The 21,395-nt window shown below is 43.5% G+C and overlaps 1 protein-coding gene across 8 annotated transcripts in view; it reads right to left on the minus strand.

Annotated features, from left to right (window-relative positions):
- Window positions 1-21,395, minus strand: part of dpf3 (double PHD fingers 3) — a 42,008-nt gene that overhangs the window by 3,697 nt on the left and 16,916 nt on the right. The window contains exons 4-12 of one of the 8 annotated variants that reach the window (XM_078173634.1): window positions 16,353-16,486; window positions 16,053-16,148; window positions 15,203-15,275; window positions 14,651-14,692; window positions 10,771-10,908; window positions 10,441-10,569; window positions 3,094-3,206; window positions 2,931-2,984; window positions 15-96 (exon numbers count right to left, since the gene is read on the minus strand). In XM_078173634.1, the coding sequence (XP_078029760.1) occupies window positions 15-96; window positions 2,931-2,984; window positions 3,094-3,206; window positions 10,441-10,569; window positions 10,771-10,908; window positions 14,651-14,692; window positions 15,203-15,275; window positions 16,053-16,148; window positions 16,353-16,486 (861 nt within the window). Of the gene's footprint in view, window positions 1-14; window positions 97-2,930; window positions 2,985-3,092; window positions 3,207-6,431; window positions 8,254-10,440; window positions 10,570-10,770; window positions 10,909-14,650; window positions 14,693-15,202; window positions 15,276-16,052; window positions 16,149-16,352; window positions 16,487-21,395 lie in introns of those variants that run through there. The other 7 variants (XM_078173635.1, XM_033648799.2, XR_013493114.1 and 4 more) reach the window with 7 other exon arrangements.

The raw sequence follows: 21,395 nt of genomic DNA on the forward strand, positions 1-21,395 counted from the left end.
AACCTGTGCTGTACCTTCCGGAGGCTGGGTCATCGGAGGCTTCAGGCAGTACATGTGGTATCCTCTGTCACAGTCATCACAGAACAGCAGCTGGTCCTGCATTAGCAACACACCATTGCATTCAATATATAATGGCTATAAAGCACGTACAGGGGGCAGAGAATTAAACCCTGCCTGGAAGAAGATATAAACACTGCAGTGAGTAAATCACAGTTACAAATGCTGCTATAAATGTGGCTCATATTATGTTGAGGTATTTATCAGCTATGAAAGAGGTCTGGTGGGAGCACTGGGAGCTTTCAAAGCATCATGGGAGAGCTAATGGAGCTTCAAACAGGCTAAATCTGTTGTGTCCAAAGTGCTGCTACACCTGTCAGGAAAGTGCTAAGCAACATGCAACCTTATATAACACACATAATGTTTGCTATGGTAGATATTTATTCCTTTAAATGTATTCTATGGAGGATTTTCCTAGAAAACAATACACTCATACAGAAGCATCCCTTCCAATAACATGTATGACCCACTAGAAGTGTGTATTTCATTATATTATCTGGATGTTTCTGGGCACCGTGTGCAGAGAAGGCCGGGACTTCATAAAAAGGTAGTGACCAGGTGCCAGACAGTAAGCAGCATGCATCCAAGGGGAAGCTACAGAATTCGCAGACACAGCACCAAAGCAACACAAATACAGAAAGGCTGAATGCCAAACGTGTTAAGGGTCTTTATGGGTGTGTACCCTACAGTGGTCAGGTGAGGCTGGAGCTTTGTAAAAAGGTAGTGACCAGGTGACAGACCATAAGCAGCAGGCATCTAGACCCTCGTTTCCACCAAACAGGCTGGTTCATTTTCCGTTGTAAAAAGTTGGGGATGGTACCGATAGAAGCGTTCTACTCCATTCTGTTTTTTCGGTCAACCCTTTGATGAGGTACCTAGCACGCTTATCCGATACTAAAAGCTTGAGTTAGAACACTATAGACCATTGATTGGTCAATAGAGAATCAATGGTCTTGCTCGGACTACAGTGGACTGTAATGGTGAATGGACTGCACTTGTACGGCACCTTTCTAGTCTTCCGACCGCTCAAAGCGCTTTTACACTACATGTCACACACTAAGGGCCGAGGCTACTATACAAGGTGCCACCTGCTACTCAGTAACCATTCACATGCACTCACACACTGATGGAACAGCCAGCGGGAGCAATTTGGGGTTCTGTATCTTGCCGGTGTATAAACGACCCACTCTACCTCTGAGCCGCCCCCGACTGTAGCCAGTGTTCCTAAGGTGGCAAGTTACATTGGTCATCTATTGCCACAAAATGAGTAGTCTCTATATAGAGAGAGTCTGTAGGCAAACCCCGGAGATCTTGCCTCCGGAAGAAGAGCGGAAGAGCCCTGGTTTCCGGTTGTGGGCTGTTTGTAGTCCGCGTGATATTGACCAATCACATTTGAGCCGGCTGCAGTTGTTGCCAGGTTAAACGCTCCGTGCGGTGAACTAACGAGGCGGAACATAATTGGCGTCACTGCAAACTCTGAATCCATCGCAATGGTTCAGCATATTTACTTACATGAGCAGGGGGAGGAAACAGAAGTTGGAAACGGAAATTCGCGTCCTCAAACCGGAATGCCAAAAAATTGGGGGTCTGCCCCCAGAGGCTGTATCGCCGTCTGCCGGAAGTCAGACGCCGAATACAGCCGATGGGATCCGCAAATGCAAAATGAGAGGATGTTTTGCTGCCTTTTCATCTTTACTAGTTAAAAGTTAGTGGCTATAGATGGAGAAAAATACCTGAATTCACTGTGCTGCTCAGAGGCTACTGCCGGCAGCGACTTTTAAGGTGGAATGTTTTCTTGCATTGCAACTCTGACAGTTATATTCATTTTTATTGTCTCTCTTGCATGACATTCACTTTAGAGAGATTGGATCTTCAAGCATTCAAACTGCAAATATTCTTTTTAGAGTTGTACCGATACCAGTATCAGAAATGCCTCCGATACTGCCTAAAATGCGGGATCAGCGAGTACAGCCTACGACCAATCTGATACCACGTAATGCCTCATGTCATTACGCATGCTACAGGTAAACGAAACAGAAACGGAGCAGAGTTTAAAAAGCATTCTACTGTAGCCTTTAAAATGTCTTTTTTACCAAATTGTGTGGCTGCACTGGATAATAATAATTATAATTAAAAGTTTTATGGCATTCATTCTACTATTATGTATTTATTTTAGGAGTTGAGACATACAACAATTCATATCCCATCCATTTTTATTTTACGTGCTGGTATTGGATCGGTACTCGGTATCAGCAGATACCTAAGGTTCAGGGATCGGAATCGGTATCAGGAAGGAAAAAGTGGTATCGGTTCATCTCTAATTCTATTTCCTCACTTTACTAAGAAAAGTGGTGCAACGTCTTTAATCCACACTGCACACCTGCTCTTTTTTTGTTCTGAAAGTCGAATGAAACCCCTTTCTGTGGACGATCAGCGAGGAGCAGACGTTCCTCTACAACGGAGTAATGTCTACGATGAAAACAGATCTACAGTTCAGGTTCATGTCTCAGGGTACTCTACCTAACGTGTTTGGTGGAAATGTGGCTCAAGAGACACAGTACCAAAAAAGCAGATATAGCGAGGCAAAACACCAAACGAGAGTAAATCTGGATCTGGCTTTCACTTTCATTTTCACTGGTGAGCTTGTTTACAGTAACAGATAATTCTGCACAGTAAAGTCCTTCTTGATATCTTGTAAATCAGACTGCAATGGATTTGAAATGAAATTGTGCTGCACTAATAAACATGTTTGGCCTTCCCGTTAATTTATGATCATTTAAATGTTGTAATCCAAAAAAGCAGGAGATGTATTTTCATACATTTCTGAGCCAGTCACTGATATGAAAAAAATCCCATCAAGGGTGACTTATCACATGTAATATCTGCATGGTGAGTATGTATAGTCCATGACAGGCTGAATGCCGACTCTGAAAAGGTCACAACATCAAAAGGAAAACATGTCAGCTTTGGTGCACTTCACACAGAAATCTAGCCACACAGGATCACACAGCTCCCTCTCTCCTACAGTATACATACATCGTTCTCTGAGGTGCCACACAGGCTGCAGGACTTGCACTCTATGCACTGCCACTGGTACGTCCTCACTGCCTGCATCATGTTATCAGTGAACTGCAGACACGTGGGGTGACCTGCGGAGGAACGGTGAGGAGAGGCGAGAGGAGTGAAGAGGGAAGGAAGGAAGGAGTGACAGAGGAGTTTACAAAGCAAAGTCAGCGGTGATTTTGGATGTACTCGCCGACAGACATGCGGCAGAAGCTGTTAATTGGAGCTGACAGCAGACAAAGACTGACACACATCTGAGCATATTTACATAATCCACAAAAAGCTGATTTACATGATGTGTAGCTAAATCTGACGGCCCCAGTGCCTCCTTCAGGCTGGGTTTTTCCACTGTGCTCAGATTCTGCTGTGTTTGATTTTAACGTAACGTTGGTGCTTTTCAACATGGACCCTGCTTTACCGTGTTGCTGTGTCTAAGTGACCAATGGGAAGAACAGTTTTTGAAATTGGTTCCTTGAAAGTGCTTGTTTTGCCACTGACAGGCTCAGATTGTTATTATAAGTGTCTAGAAACATTATGGCAAGGATCCCTACAGAGATAGGCCTTTTTCTTAAAGTGTAAGATCCTCTTTTTGTAACCAGAAACATCCCTGAAATTACCAGTGCCAAACTCACCAGACTCTATTTAAATAAACAATAATTTTAGCACGTATAGAGCTGGTATATTTTCCTTTACAGCCTATGATAATTTCACATCTAAGTATGTGAGTTAAGGGTTTATTTCAAGTCACACATGAAGTGTGTTCTACGATGATAAAATTACTGTTTATTTAAATGGAGTCTGGTGGATTTTGCAAGAGCGATTTCAGGGCTGTATCTGGTTAAACAAAGAAATCTCACTCTTGAACAAAAAGGTCTATCTCTGAGGGGATCCTTTTCATACAGTTGTCAGACATTTAGAAGAATAATCTGCTCCTGTCAGTGGCAAAAACAAGCATTTTTAGGGGGCGTAAATTGATGATGTACATTACATTGCTGCAGCTCTCTCGCTCCGTACCGGACCAATTTCAAAAATTGTTCTCCCCATTATTCACTTAGACTAGTCCATACCCATTGAGTGCACAGTTTCCCCACATACAGTTTCACATGGTGTGTGTTTGGGATACAGGTCATAGGAAATTGCAGATTAAATAGTCAACTGAACCCATTAAGAAGAGCAATGTATTCAGACAGAGTGTTTGTGAATTTGATAGTACGATTGCTTTATTGAAAGTACAGTAGTACCATTGCCAATAGTGGGATAGTTAGTGGGCTAAAACTGTACATTAGTAGTTGAGGTAGCACGTTGAAAGGCAGATAGTTAAAGTGTTTACATGTTGTATTGACTTCAAAGTGGGGCGCACTGGTAGTTCACATGGGAAAGGTGCAGCTAGCCCTTGTTGCAGCAGCATACCATACCATGACTTAGTCATACCAAACATTAGAAACACCAACATTGGTCCACAGGGGGAGCCACAGCGATCGGTCGCATTTTAGCCATTTTGAAGCATTTTTCTGTTGTTATAGCGCCACCCAGTTGCCAATTAGAGTTAAATTTCTCCAGTCACCTTGAGGCGTCCTGTTCTACATATCTACCAAGTTTAGTAAAAATCCATATAGCGGTTAGGCCTAGATAAGAAATGAGCTCTCTAGCGCCCCCATTTTGTTTGATGGGGTCAATAATGGAGGGGTCCCCTCAGATTATGTGTGGTCATATGCCTACAAAGTTGCGTGGTGATGGGTGAAACCCTTGAGATGTTATACACCTTTATGTGATGAGCCACGCCCTCCGCAATATTCATTGCCTTATAGAAGCTCAGTTTTAGTAAGTTTTCCAACTTTTGCCAAGAGGGAACTTTAGATATTGGTCCCTAGATTATGTTCACCCAGTTTCATGCAGATCGCTCAAACTTCCTAGGAAGAGATCCATTTGAAGTGTTTTTCAAAAAATTCAAAATGGCGGAAAATCTATATAGGCGGGAGTTATGGGTTCTTGAGGCAAATGTGTTCCTCATGAGGAGAGGCATCTCTGTGCAAAGTTTCATGTCTCTACCACATACGGGGCATGAGATATGCCCATTCAAAGTTTGACATTTCAATGGGTTGCTATAGCGCCCCCCTTTGGCCAATTGATGTAATATTGCTTCATTGGCATCCTCCCATGACCCTCTACCACTGTGCCAAATTTCACATGGATTGACCAAGTCAGTGAGGAGAAACACGTGGAACACACACACACACACACACACACACAGAGTTTTCGTCATTATATAGTAAGATACACGGGGAAATCGGGTCCTGGTTGAAAAACACCAAAGTTTACCTGTAATACTGTCTACTAAAAATGGTCATCTCATGTCAAAAAAAAAACAAAACAAAAAAACCCTTTTTGCTGAAGTTATTGAAAAACATTTGAAAACATTATTTTCTTCCTTCAAAAGAAGACGACTTCAAAGGAACCAGCACTAAGTGTCAACTTTGTCTGTAATTGCAGCCCATAGTGTTTCAGTCTGTACAGCTGGATGAAATGTAGCATCAAAAGCAATCTGGCCACAAAAGACGAGTGATTATATGTCTGGAAAACAAAACACAAGCTGTGATGTGTGTACAGGAAAACACAGCCGAGCAGAACTATAAATCTACAGCTGTGAAAACTCAGAACGAATATTTGGCATTTATAAAACTGTCTCCTTGTTCCCCTGTCTTATTAACAAACATTTTACAGCTACACCAACGTCTGTTAATGTCTCCCTGCAGCTTCACGGTGCTGTCAGCCTCTCATGCACACAGTAATCTGCATCACTGTGGTATCAATGGGGTATCAATGAGCCATGAATGAGCCATAATCAAGGATGAAGTGATTTATATCTGGACTGGGAAAGCAGCCAGAGACGTTCTTCAGCCTGTGACTGGTGAATAAAGACAAACATGATCTGAGTGAAATTTATAGCTCAGAGGTTTAAGCTGCTGCCTGCTTCCCAAATTAAACTGAGGATTTAGAGTCAGTGAGAAAAATAGCTGTGGCAGTTCAAAAGATCAGCCTAAATGTATGGAGGACGAAAAATTACACAATTATCATTACATTAAAAAAAATGTATAAATAAATACAGGAATAAATAAATAGAAAAAAGAAATAGATGCTGAAATAAATATGGAAATAATTTCATAAATGAATGCAAAATAAAGAAATAAAGCGTTTATTGTGTATCATTAACATACACAGAAAAACAAAAATAAATAAATGTAAAATAAATTTAAGATATTCATGTTTTATAACCTGTTTAATTTTCAACTTTTATTAGTTTATGTATCGAATTTTTTTTTTTTTTTTGCATTAAGGTATTTTTTATTTTATTCATTATTTATTTATTATCAAATTTAATCTGTTTTAACATTTATTCTTTTTTTATTTAATCATTTATTTCTGTATCTATTTCAGAAATGTATTTATTTTATTTATTTATTTTTCTTTTGTTTATGTATTTCCATATTTCCTTATTTATTTAAATATTTCCTTATTTAATAATTTAATTTATTTTTATTTTATTTTTATTTTTCTTCCGTTTATTTATTTCCATATTTATTTATGCTTTTATTTCTTATTTAATTTTTCTTTTTCTTGTGTCTCTTATTTAGTTATACAATCATTTCTGTATTTATTTAGACATTTTTTATTCTAGTATTTATTCGTTTATTTTATCGTAAGTCATCTTACATCCTCCATAAAATGGACGCCAGTTAGCAGCAGGCAGTAGAAAAGCATTTCTACCCAGCGACTACTGATAAAAGAAAAGACACAGAGGAGCAATGGAGTGCCGATTGGCTCTTACCTCTCGGCTACCTGTCCTCTTTAGCCAATGGAGTGACTCAAGAGTCCACGTGCAGCCCTCCCCCTGCCACATTAGCGGCCCTCATGTAACTTATTCCTTTTTCTCTGGTCCACGGTGTCTGTTATTTACCTTTTCGGTCCAGAGTAAATTAGGATTTGGTCGAGAAGTTTAGTCTATGATTATCTTACGCAAGTGTGAGGAGATTATTGTTGGTTTATGGAAAACGTCTTAACAGGCTGAACAGTAAAATCCATCGGAGCACGGTAAAAAAAAATTGCAATTGTATCCATCAAAGACAAAATTTCCAAGAAAAAGACGGCTTTATGTGTCTTTTGAAGGAATACACGTCCTGCATCTTCAAAAATATCAAAATAAATCTGGAGATTTTCTGGCAGAAGTGTCTTCAAGATGAAGTCCACCACTGTAGTCCAGTCTTCTACTGTGCCCTCAATAAAAACATCAGAAAATCAGTTTCATCGCCACAAGGTCCAGGTGGTCAAGAAGTCCCTTAATCAGCATCAGCATCATCATCGTCTGAAAACAAAATGTCTTCCAGCTCTGCATCTTCAAAGCCATGAAACGTGGAGGCCTCGCTGTCTGACTCGGTGCCGAACAATTCCTCTAGAGCACTCATCTTCCTCCCATCCTTCTTCACTCTTCCTCTTCCAGCTACCATGAAAACATCAGCGTCAGAGCAACACACACAAGGCCACACACTCTCTCGCAGCTGTTCTAACAAAGCCTACCGTAGCAAGAAAACATCTCACTCGTTGAAATGAATGCTCTCTTACTGCATGAGACGGTCGAGCTGACTCGAGACATGTTTTGCTGAGATATCCAGCAGAGGCGGCTTTGGCCAGTGTGGAGAGAAAAAAGGGAGAAAAGGAAACAAAAATATGCAGCCAAATGTGCCATAAGGTGATGCGTGAAAACTGAGCAACAAAAGAGAGAATGCATGTCGTCTAAAGGCAGAGGTCCTGATGGGCGAGGCTGACATGGAGAAGCATGCAGGATGGAAGCAAGCAGCGGAGCCTAGGGATCAATATTATTTTGAGGAGTTCCAGCAGTTGGCTCTCACTTCTGATGATCTACAAGGCTCATTGACAACCCACTGAAAAGACACTGTGGCAACATGGAGGCTCAAATTCACTGCACGCCATAAATGTATAATCACATCTACATCATCAGGTAAAGACACAGATTGGTTTGAACAATGGTGACTTGGATTAACTGGACTTAAATCAACTGTGTGAACATTAATGTAAATATAATAATAGTATAGTTTATTGATGTGTGTAATTTTTATTCTAAACACCACATTGGGGAAGCACCGTTTTAGTCCATGTAACAAAGATAAACATCGCAAGGAAGCGAGGAATAGACATGAACAAGATTGTGGATAAAAAGGAAGTAAAGGGAAACAAAAATGAGATGTGTAGTAGACACAAATTAAAGTATGACACTAACTCCTAAAAATCTCAATTATTTCCCAAAGGAAGCATCTAAAATTTTGGGAAATACGCTTATTTGTTTTCCTCCTAAGAGTGAGACAAGAGGATTGATACAACTCTTATTAAATGTGAGGCTTCAATCAGGAGACGGTTAGCCTAGCTTAGCATTGAGACTGAAAGCAGGGAGAAACAGTTAGCCTGGCTCTGTCCCAAGATAACAACATAAGTCTAACAGCAAATTTAAATCTTGCTTTTTCACATGCTATATCTAGTTTGTTTATTTCGTACAAAAACCTCCCAGCGACTCCAGGGAGTCACTGCAACTGGCCGAGAAATAATCCAGTACATAACCTTCTGTAAAGACACAACTTTTACACTTCAGCTTTTGTACAGACTAAACAAACAAGATTAGCCAGCTAGCCGCGGTAACATGTGGAAACATAGTGCCTACTGCCCACCCTCCACTCTCCACTGTTTGGCTAGCCTTGGCTGCGCTGTACTGTGCACCAGCTGGGTCAGGTGGGAGTTAGCGAGCGACACCAGTCATTAGGTGATTTATCAGTAGTAATACTGTCCTCACCCAAAAGCGTTGCTGTGTAAACACTTTGCCCACCCTCCAGTCAGTTAAGTGGCTTAACTTTAAACCGCAACCCCCCCTTAGCATTATTAACTTCACTGTAAGCTCTGTTAGCACCATTGGCAGTGTCACCATTGGCAGTGTCACCACTAGCTGTGCTGACACTGCCAATGGTGCTAACAGAGCTTAGCATTATTAACTTCACTGTAAGCTCTGTTAGCACCATTGGCAGTGTCAGCACAGCTAGTGGTGCTAGCATGGTTAACAACGCTAAAGGGGTTTCGCAGCTCAAAATGAAGCCAGGGCCTCCTGGGGGGACAGCAGAGGTGGCCACCATAGCAATGTCATCCCGCTAACGGGACAGCGTTACTAGCGGTAATCACGTATGAGTGGTGCCGCTAGTTGGCTCCCACTCAACCCTGCTGCTGTTCAGTGCAGAGCTGCCAATGCTATTAGCTAACCAGTGGAGACCAGAGGGTGGGCAGTGGACACTATGTTTCATGTTAACGCGGCTAGCTGGTTGTCCGTTAGCAAGGTCATTAGAAAATAAAATAAAAGGCATGTGGGGGGAGACCAGAGGGGGGCTACTGTATTTCCATACCAACACTGTCCCGGTGGCGGGACGTCATTACCAGCGGTAGTTGCAGAATAAGCAGCGCTGCTAGCTAGCTCCCACCCTGTTGGAAGGGTGGCTGCTATTTTTCTGAAGCAACCATGGGTTGGGACAGCATTACCGGCAATTATCACCAAATGAGTGGCGCTGTTAGCTAGCTCCTGCCCGGCTGGTGTGCAGTGCAGAGCAGCTAGCTAACCAATGGAGACCTGAGGGTGGGCACTACGTTTCTGCACGTTAACTCGGCAAGCTGGCTGTCTGTCAACAAAGCCAACAGAAAATAAAATAAAAGGCAACACAATTAAATAACCAAACATTTAAATTTTAAGACCTCTCAATGGAAAGCTTTTGAAATGTGGCACTAAAGTTCGTTCATAAAGTCAATGGAGTGACCAAGTAAAAGAAAAGGCCTCTTGTGTTTCACGTCATTTTACTTTTTTTTTTTTTTTTTAAATAACCAGTTAGTTACGGATTAAAGGGTGTTGGGCTAACAAAAGCAAAATTAACCAAAATTAACATCCATAAATAAGATACAACGTGCTATTAAGTGAGTTGCTCAAGTGTTGTCAGGCAGATTTTGTTACCTTTGGACAGGCCAGCTGAGCTAAGCTAAGGTAAGCGTCTCCTGGCCCTAGCTTCCGGAAGGAAAGCGAATAAGCGTATTTCCCAAAATTTCATACTATTACTCTTTATAAAAATGGTATTATTAAGAGGAGTTTTCTTGCTGTCCTAATGAAATCACTGTTCGTTAAAATCCATTAACACTACTTGTGTTCTACATCTAAAGCTGACGTCAACAAAGAACCTGAAGCTTTGACGGAAACCCTCCATGCTGTGGAGATTTGGGACTCACCGGATCGTCCACAGTCAGAGCAGGACACCAGCTCCTCGGCCTGGCCTGTCTTCCTGTTGGAGTCCTGGTCTCCCAGGCAGAAGTCACAGTAGTCGTTGGGGATGATGGTGCCATCCGCAGCCTTCTGAGCTGTCGGCAGGAACACACACATGTAAGCTGAAGGACACATGAGCTGCCATTCATTTTCCAACAGCTTGAGGCCATCTACGTTATCATAAACTGTGATTTGGGAAGCTGTGTGAGTGTGTGCATTGGGGGGTTTCTGTCCCCAGCTAGCACTTACTGAAACTCTTTGTTGTCTATGTAATTACATTCTAGGCAGCAGCTTACGTTTGTGGTTGTCTGAGCTGTGTGGAGGAGACGGAGGCATCTCTGTATCCTTCTCCTCCTCGCCCTCCTCCTCTGCCAGGTGAGTGTGGGTGTAGTGGTAGCTCAGGCCAGGCCGGTTCTTGTAGCGCTTTCCACAGACTACAGATAAAACATCACAGGTCCATCAGTAACTCGTAAAAACCTTGTGCTGTAGAGCAGTGGACAAAGAGTCTGCTCAAAATCATCTGTCATCACTGCCTTAACAGATTTTATGAAAGGTGTCGGAGACAATTTGCAGGAACTTCAAACTGCTGTTGACTATAGCAACCTTAACACCAAGTGCATTTTGGGATGTAACCATTAGACAGTGTTACTGAGAGGCCATATTACTCTCGCTGAGACAGTAAGAAAGAAGTTTTATCTGTTACGTATTTTATGCCAAGAAAATGTTTTTATAGTTTTAATAACTTCAAATATGGCTAACTTAAAGGGTAACTCTGGTATTTATGTTTAACCTGGACTCTATTTTCTTATGTTTTTGTGTGTAAGTGACTAATGGGAACAACAAAGTTTTAAATTGTCCCAATATTGAGCTAGACCACTGCAGCTGGCAGCCATTATACCACTCAGGGCATATGCGAACCTTCAGTTTATGTCAACTAAAAGTGTTTATTTTTGCCACCGACAGGCTCTGATTATGATTTCATGAGCTGGACATCATTATGGTAAGGATCCCTACAGAGATAGACCTTTTGTTGAAGAGTAAGATCCTTTTTATTTAACCAGAAACAACCCCAAAATCGTTGTGGCCAAACCCACCGGACTCCATTCAAATATATTGTAATTTTAGCATGTATAGATCCAGCATATTTTCACACCTAACTGAGTGAATTAAGGGTTTATTTAACCAAACCAGAGTTGGTGATTGTTGGAACAGTGGAAAGACAAACCAAGATGGTTTTTATGAGTTTAATATTGTCTGTGTAGACTTTGAACAGACTCATCCTCCCCTCCATCAAGTCTGCCATCCCTGGTGACCTTGACCAACATCAGTTTGCATACCGAACCATTCTCGGAACCCATCAGCTGTATTCGGCGTCTGACTTCCGGCAGACGGCGATACAGCCTCTGGGGGCAGACCCCCGATTTTTTGGCATTCCGGTTTGAGGAGGTGAATTTCCGTTTCCGACTTCTGTTTATAAAATAGTAAATATGCTGAACCATTGTGATGGATTCAGAGTTTGCAGTGACGCCAATTATGTTCCGCCTCGTTAGTTCACCGCACGAAGCGTTTAACCTGGCAACAACTGCAGCCGGCTCAAACGTGATTGGTCAATATCACGTGGACTACAAACAGCCTACAACCAGAAACCAGGGCTCTTCCGCTCTTCTTCCGGAGGCAAGATCTCCGGGGTTTGCCTACAGACTCTACATTCACTGAATGTAGAGTCTGTATATAGAGACTACACTGAACTAATAGGTCGACAGAGGATGCTGTCATGATAGCGCTCCACACAGCCCTCACTCACCTGGACCAGAGCAACACCAATGTGCTGTTTGTGGATTTCAGCTCTGCATTCAACCCAGTCATCCCCCAAAACTGGTCCTGAATCTGAGCAACCTGGGCTGAGGCAGTTCACTGTGCGCATGGATACTGGACTTCCTCAGGAACAGACCTCAGCAGTCAGGATGGGAGATCGCACTTCCTCCACACTCCTCCTGAACACCGGAACACCACAGGGGTGTGTCGTCAGCCCCCTCCTCTTCTCCCTCTTCACCCATGACACCATCGTCAAGTTCGCTGACGACACCACCATTGTAGGACTGATTAGGAACAACAATGAGTCAGCCTACAGGGAGGAGGTCGAACGCCTGACAGACTGGTGCCTCCATAACAACCCGGACCTCAACACAGCCAAAACCAAGGAAATTATTGTGGACCACCCTCTCCATCAAAGGAGAGGAAGTTGAGAGGGTGGAGAGCTTTAAATTCCTTGGTCTCCACATTTCAGCCAACCTCACCTGGTCTGTCCACACCTCCTATCAGGTGAGAAAGGCCCACCAGTGACTTTACTTCCTCAGGAAGTTAAAGCAGGCCCACCTCCCAGGCCCACTGCTGGTTAACTTCTACAGGGCCTCCATCGAGTCCATCCTGACCTACTGCTGCACAGTGTGGTTCACCAGCTGCACTGCAGAGGACAGGAAGGACCTACAGCAGGTGGTGAGGACCGCAGAGAAGATCATCGGGACCACACTGCCCCCCCTCAAAGACACTTACACTGGCCGACTTCTCAGGAAGGCCAGAAACATCAGCACAGACCCCACTCATCCCGGACATTCCCTATTCTCCCCCCTCCCCTCTGGAAAGAGATACTGCTTTCTTAAAGCCAGAACAACCAGACTCATTAACAGCTTCTTCCCCCAGGCCGTCAAAGCCATCAACTCCCCCACCCCACCCAAAGACTGACACTGGAACCACACTAAACTATTGAACTATTGAGTGCAATACCCCCCTCTGCACTCAGGATTTCAGGTAAATAGGCTATGATACGGTGCTTGTTAAGGTTCCTTCGCAAACCTCAGATGCAACCTGCCACCATGCTCTTGAAAGCTGGCACAGAGGAGCGCCTGACCTCACGTTTTCCAGGCGGTTAAAGAACCGTTAACTTCCATCTGTGTCACCAGTGATGAGGAAATACAGCGAGTGCTGGACGGAGCAGTGAGTGACAACAGCCCTGCCCACATTTAAGAGGACTGTTTGCAGTGGAAAGGCTAGGGTCTAGGTACCATGTCTGAAGGGTTACTGTTGGTTCCAAAGGTACCATACTGAAAGTGTTTGGTGGAAACGGGACTTTAGAGGATGTACAATGACGGTGCTCAAAAGCCCAGAGTGGTTACATGGCAGCCTGTGTCGCTGCTACTGGCTGCAGCCTCTTTGCTTAGTACTGTACCACTTTCAAAGACTGTTGTTACCATTAGTCACTTAGACACAAAAACATGGAAAAGATAAGGTCCTGGTTGAAAAATACCGAAGTTACCCTTTAAGGCGGAACAACAGGCAGGACAGACAGTTGAAATGAAAAATACACAGGTCGTAAAACAACTAATCGATATGGAGACATGGCATGAGATGTTTTAAAGGTTCACCTTCAACTGTTCCTAAGTACAGATTATTTAGAGACACTTTTTATTCTAATGTTGCTGTTCTGTGAAGCCTTGTAGGTCACAAATCTAACATATAAAAACAGGATTGGTTTGGGAGCATTTTATGTGCTAATAATAAAAAAAAACAGGATCTATCGTGTAATACTGCCGCATCTCTGGGTCACTGAGAACTTGATGAGCACATTAGAGTTGTAGCCATCATAGAAGCTTCTTATTATACTGTATATTTCTGCTGCTTTCCTTCCCACGCCCCAATACAGCTGTTATTTCTGTTCAGACTTTACAAATTTGCATATTATACCACAAAGCTGCAAAGCTTCGCCAATCCAATCCCACAATTTAAAACATACCCATATAAAACATGTGAAGAGATTCCACCCAGTGCAAACACTTCTACAATGGCTACATCTGCGGATCACATCACAGCTAGTGCGGCTTTAAGAAAACATGCATCCCTCGGTGCGACATTAGTGGAGCTGCTGCTGCTTAAGCATCATTTGGTGCATGCCTTGCAATGAGCAAGCATTAAAGCACGCGGCGTAGCGTTAGTGTCATGCAGTGCTTGCACTGAACTCAGGAACCTGGACTAGCATACAGCATTTAAAGCGTTAGATATGTCCAAGGGATTAGCAATCAGTCAGCCATTCCCACACACACACAAAAAAAAAAAGAGGCGAATCATAAAGACAGTTCACGGCAGCCCCTAGAAAAAGAAGATGGCGACAGGTTCAGATACCTTCTTCAGCCTTTTTTGAGTTATGCTTTTGTTTGTATCTATCTGGAACAGAGAAGACACAAAGCAAACGATAAAGGAAAGACAGCACAAGACACAAAATGAGGATGAGATTCATCTGTTTGAGGCCCAGTCAACGAGGCTATCCCTGTCCACATCCGCATCCATTCCTGTCCAAGTACGCAAGTGGCATGCTAGTCAGGTCTGGATTAACAACAAACTCTTCTTCATGCTGCAGAGGACAGCTCTTAGAGCAGAAGGAGAGGCGGGCTGTCACTGTAAGACGAGAGAGAATGACTCTTCTGCTGGATTCATCAGGTGTCTAAACACATAATCTAACAATCTGGAACAAGCATATAGAGTGCGGTTTCCTGACAAACATCTTAAAGGGATTAACTTTTGTATTAGCCAAATTCGATGAGTGGAGACTTTCTTCACTTCCTTGAGCTTTAGGAAACACTGTGGTTCTGAACTTAGGTAAACTAGCATGTAAAAAAACCCATTAAAGACACCGATCACATGATGTAGAAAGAATGCAGCTTTCTTTTCCCTTACTGTCACAGACGTATGGTTTGTCCTGGTCGTCCATGTTAACAGGCTCTGTCCTCCTACGACTGGATCCTCTGTTCTGAAGCACAACAAACATTTGATATTTCAAAATCCATGTATCAACGTTTCCACACAAATGCTCATTTCAATCATTTGGTATGAAACAAAGCCCTTAAAGGTCCCATTATACACCCATTTTCAGGGTCATACTTGTATTTTGAGTGCCTGCTCGAACATGTTGACACGTTTTAATGTCTAAAAACACTTAACTTTCCTCATACTGTCTCTCTGAATATACATGTATTCACCCACGCTCCGTTTTAGCGCCTGTCTCTTTAAGCCACTACTCTCAAAAAAGCCCAGTCTGCTCTGATTGGTCAGTGTTTCCAGGTCTTCAACGCCTGCGCTTTTGCCGTCTCTGCGCTGTCACTGCAGCCAGAGGAATGACTGTAATGGCACTACAGTGGAACTTTTATCTTTATAAAGTACAGTTGTGACATCACAACTTCACGAAAGTCCTGACAGCTTGTTAAAAGGCGCAGTTACAGAATATGGACTGTGTGCATTTCTCTAATGATTGAGCGTTTGGATACATACACAGTATTTAAGAGCACCTTTACCTACTTTATAATTAAAAAACATGGAAATCTGACTTTTCATAATATGGGACCTTTAAGATGTGGCACAAGTTTCACATAATCCGACATACTTCTGCTTCAATGGAAAGAAGATGCTGTAGGAATAAAATATAATTACATTTAATAGATTTTGCATTGATGAAACTGTGTTACTTTTCGCTTTTACACCACACACACAAACATGTGTGTGCCTCTGTGTCTCCATCTGTGACACTCACTTTGCCTCTGTTTCTGTTCTTTCTCTTTGGAGTATCCAGGTCAAAGTCTTCGTCATCATTGAGACCGTCCCCATTTTCCTCCGCCTCCAGAACTCTCTGCAGAGCACAAACACACATACACACATACAGACAGACAGGCAGACAGACAGACAGACAGGCAGACATACAGACAGACAGACAGACAGACAGACAGACAGCAGGAGGGTTCGGTAAAAGTAAGAAAAACTGTATGAAGAAGTTCAGGAGTAAAACAAGGAGACAGACAACTGTACTGTTCATAATGAACACATCATTAAATACCTGTATTTCCAGCAACGTCTCCTCTTCTTTACAGATACTGTTTTTTTTCTCCACCAGGTTGTCCCCCCTCAGGAGGGCCTCCAAGGCTGTGGCCTCGCCAGGGGGAGCCTCGCGCTTAGGGGCCAGCTCGGCTTCTGTGGAGGCAAGGAGAAGGAAAAAAGCATTTGAGATGGCAGGTGTTCCTCCTTAATTCATTTATAAAACTCTTTTGATAGTTAATCATCCATCCTTTCCGGGGCCGGGTTGTGGGGGCAGCAGGCTGAGCAAAGCACCCCAGACGTCCCTCTCCCCAGCAACACTTTCCAGCTCCTCCTGGAGGACCCCGAGGTGTTCCCAGGCCAGATGAGATATATAATCCCTCCAGTGTGTTCTGGGTCTGCCCCGGGGCCTCCTACCAGTGGGACGTGGCTGGAACACCTCTAACAGGAGGCGCCCAGGAGGATCCTGATCAGACACCTGAACCACCTCAACTTGACACCAAGTAGGAGCAGCTCTACTCCGAGCTCCCTCCGGATGTCTGAGCTCCTCACCCTATCTCTAAGGCTGAGCCCAGACACCCCATGGAGGAAACTCATTTCAGCCGCTTGTATCTGCAATCACATTCTTTCGGTCACTACCCAGAGCTCATGACCATGCGACCAGTAAACTGAAAGCTTCTGTCTTCTCAGCTCCCTCCTCATCTTGATGGTCCTGCACAGCACCCACATCACTGCAGACGCCGCACCAAACTGCCGATCCATCTCACGCTCCATTCCACCCTTGCTTGTGAACAACACCCCGAGATACTTGAACTCCCTCACTTGAGGCAGTAACTCTGATGTATGATCAAAATGGTCAGAGTATTTAGAAAACACTTAAAAAGCTTCTTGAACGCCAATTGACCAAAGCAGATAAAAAGTATCAGTATCACAGCGGACACTGTGTAAGTGTTCCCTCTGCTGCTCTGTATATGATGTGAAGGGAGTGTTAGTGACAGTGGCACCAGGTGCACAGTTAGAGAGGAGGAAATAATGAACCAAACTAAAAAACACTGCTCATGGGCCTGAATTATATCTCTAGTGCCTTTCTCTCTGTCTTTTCTTTTGTTTTTGCTTCTCCTTTATCTTTTATCTTTCCTCCTCTCCCTCTTTTCATTTCCGTGGAGATGAACTGGCTGCAGCATTTACTCTCTGTCCTCGTCTTTGAACTCTAACACCGGGATGAAAACAGAATGAAAGTAGGGATGTGATAAGGCAGTGGGCTGTGAGATGTTCTTACTGAATACAGAGCTGCTGTACCTCTGGGTCTCCTCCTTTCCCTCCTCCTCTCATTTCTTTGTCTGTTTGTGTGGGTTGACTTGCTGGCACTGACAAGACATTTCCTCCCTCTCCACAGTCCCTAAACCTGGCCGACCCCAACCCCTCCCCAAACTATGCCTCCTCCTTCACCTCTGTTCTCTGCTGACAAACTCTCTCCTCCTCTACACCAAATCCCTCCTTCCTTTGCTTACCTCTCCCCCATTTTCTTTACCCATACCCATCCTTCTTCCCCTTTATAACCTCCTCACCCTCCCCCCTTTTACTCTCCAGGTTAAACATGGTGGAGTGAATGTGATGCTGAATGTTCCGGCAAAAAGCAAAGAAAACTCAGTTACTGTTTGTCAACATCGCCAGAAAAAGTGAAAGTAAAAGACAACCCCAGATTCACTCTCCTAAGCTATATTTGTGGGGGGTTTTTTCCGACGCTGCGTCCACGATTTTTGTAGCTTCCTCTTGGATGAGTGCTGCTAACAATCTGGCACCTAGTTGCCACCTCTTTATAAAGTCCAGGATCAGATCCCCAGCCCCAAGGTCTGCCGACTGTGCTAGTTTTCAACCAGCTCTGCCGTGGCAGTGTGGGCAGGGTGCACAGATGAATGGTGTTTGGTGGGGATGCACGATAATATCGGCACGTCATCGGTATCACCTAATATCGGCTTTAAAATAAATTATGAGAACCGGCCAACATGCTTTTTCTTAATGTGCACAATGAATGAATATTACATACATTGAAAAGCATTGTATTTAACGTCTCCATCTGCTGGTGGGCCGTCATGATAAGAGTAGGAATGAATAATATGATGTTAATTCCACTCCAGACGAGACTTGATGATCACTACAGTTAGGTAGGGAAATAAGTGGATATATCAGCATCAGTTATCAGCCAAATGAGTTGTTATGTATCGGCAAAAAATCCAATCTCGTGCATCCCTAGTGTTGGGCTTTCCCCAGTGCCACCATGGTGCCACCAGCTCTCAACTGGGATGACAGAGCTGGTTGAAGATCAGTTTCACTTTAACGGCTGTAGCGACTCAATTTCAGTTTGTAAAAACAGCTAAGCACAGGCGAGATGTACACATGTAAACAAGATGCAAAGATGCATAAAGGAGGCAGAGAGGTATCAAACCCACGTCCTGGTGTTGTTCAAAGCCACTGATAAGCTCAAGCTGTGCTGTGCTTGCATACCACAGGAGGCTGGCAGCCAATCTTTGAGCCTGACGACTGGCAGCCCGTTTTCATCATATGGAAGTAAGAGTGCTTCTGTCTAAAATGGCCAGAATTTTACATCAGGATTAAACTTTATGGAAGTGCTAAACGTATTCACTGGAGTGACCCTGTAATATAAACTGGCCAATGCCGGGGCACCCAGTGGCTCAGTGGGTGTCCCACGTACATAGGCAATGTCCTTGCCACAGCGGCCATGGGTCATCCCCTTTCTCTCTCCCCTTTTCACACTCAGCACTGTCCTATCAATTAAAGGCAAAAGCACCCAAAATAATTAAGTGTAGAAAGTTTCTTTTTACCAGACAATGAGTTTTTAAGGAGATGTAGTTTACCTTGACATGTTTCGATCGTCACTGCAGTCTTCTTCAGAAGCGTCTTCTTCAGAAGCGTCTTCTTCAGAAGCGTCTTCTTCAGAAGTGTCATCTGACGTGCGTCACGACGTGTCTTTATCAGCTGGTAGTATCCTGGAGGCGTGACCAGCCTGGCAATCTGACAGATTTGCCAGGCTGGTCACGCCCCCCTGCCGCCCGGTGTTCTTTGGAGGACAGAGTCCCAGGTGTGCGACAGCATGAAAGCCCCCTCATCCTGGTTGATGGTGTCCCTGGCCCGCCTCCTGATCTCTATGGCCTCCTTGATCCAACGTTTGAACTTTTTGCTTTATGATCCGTTGACTTTTGCGTTGTCCCAGTCCATGACATGATTATTTCTTTTGCAGTGATCTGATATGGCTGATTTTAGGTTCACCTGCTCTGCTTGTTCTTTTTGTGATCTTGTGAGACATCCTGTCGTTTCCTTTTCGCATTCTTTTTTATGTTCTGTTTTTCTTGTATTGAAGCTTCTTCCTGTGTCCTATGTATGTTTTGTCACACGTTATGCATGGGATTTCGTGTATTACGTTGCATTTTTTGTCCGTATTTATCCTGTCTTTTGGGTGAACTAAAAGCTGGCAGAGTTTTGTGTGAGGTTTTACTACTGCGTTTATTTTGTGTTTTTTCATTGTCCTCTGTATGCGCTCGCAGACCAGCCTGGCAAATCTGTCAGATTGCCAGGTTGGACACGCCTCCAGGATACTACCAGCTGACACGTCATGACGCACATCAGATGACGCTTCTGAAGAAGACGCTTCTGAAGAAGACTGAAGTGACAGTCGAAACATGTCAAGGTAAACTACATCTCCTTAAAAACTCATTGTCTGGTAAAAAGACACTTAACACTTAATTATTGTGAGTAGACAAAATGAACCTAATTACACCACCCAAAATAATCTTTAAAAACTAGCCACTGCCACAGAGTAAGGTTAAGAGACATGAACTAAGAAAAACACACAAAAAATTACTATAAAAGAAGTGGATTCAAAGTGCTTGCTTGTTGCTTTTTGTTAATCTTAAAATTCATTTTGAGTATCACAAAAATATCTCGCTCTTATTCTTTTTACTTTCGCCTTTTAAATCAGATTAAATAGGGAGTTTATACTGATGGAAGCAAAATGGCTGCTGAGGCACGGCCACAAGTTGAGCAGTGACATGAAGAAAAAGCCGAGGATCTACTGTACAAAACAATTCTGGTTTAAAACTATTTCAAAGCAACCTTGTGACTGTGTATCCTCACACACACACACACACACACACACACACACACACACACACACACACATGCACAGACAAACCTCTCTGCTCAGGAAGCATTAAATAAACATAAAGCGTTTCCAAAAGCCTGAAAGGGGAGCACTCACATTCCTCTGTCGTGTTATGATAGATATCTGGGCCAAACTGCAGAAATGGATCTCTGAAAAACTAAACTGGAGACTTCTACTCTTTCTTTCACCCTACAAAGGCTTTTTCCTGCTCTTGTTAACTACAACACATCGCTAGTTCTCTTTCCCTTTAGTTAGTCGCTTCGGGGGAGTTTCTTCTCTCTTTCTTTTCCATGAAAATGACTCTTATGCTTAAAGCTGGAGTATTGGAGTATTATATTGCGTCTGGAAGACAGCGAGGGGGAAACAATAGTGTGGCAAAGCCGAAACAAAGACTCGCCTTTATTTCTCCCCCCTTATCAGGTTCCTGAGGCATTCCTTTCCTAAAATCCCCCATAACACACACACACATATGCATGCACATAAAAAATGCACACACTTCCACCTCATAAGACTCACTTACATTCTAATGCCTCATGGACAAATGATTATAGAGGCCCAGCTAGGGTGCTTCTGTGCTGCAATACAGAGCGAGAGTCATGTGTGGGGGTGTTTGTGCGCTTATGTATGTGTGTGTGTGTGTGTGTGTGTGTGTGTGTGTACTGCCAGAGAACAGTGAGAGGAGGCATTGATTCAGGGGAGAGAATGAACCTGGAGACCTGGCGAGAGAGACGGGGCTAACCAGAGCCAGATGGTCAGATAGCGAACATTAACGCCACTGAGCACGCCTAAGCTCTCTGCGCAGAGGGCACAACATACATGTGCATTTAGGTGACGGTGGCGCAAGTGCAAAAAGGAGCGGATGCACCAGTTTCAGCAGCTTTCATT

The sequence above is a fragment of the Epinephelus lanceolatus genome, chromosome 13 (genome assembly GCF_041903045.1).
Source record: "Epinephelus lanceolatus isolate andai-2023 chromosome 13, ASM4190304v1, whole genome shotgun sequence".
NCBI classification, from domain to species: Eukaryota; Metazoa; Chordata; class Actinopteri; order Perciformes; family Serranidae; genus Epinephelus; species Epinephelus lanceolatus.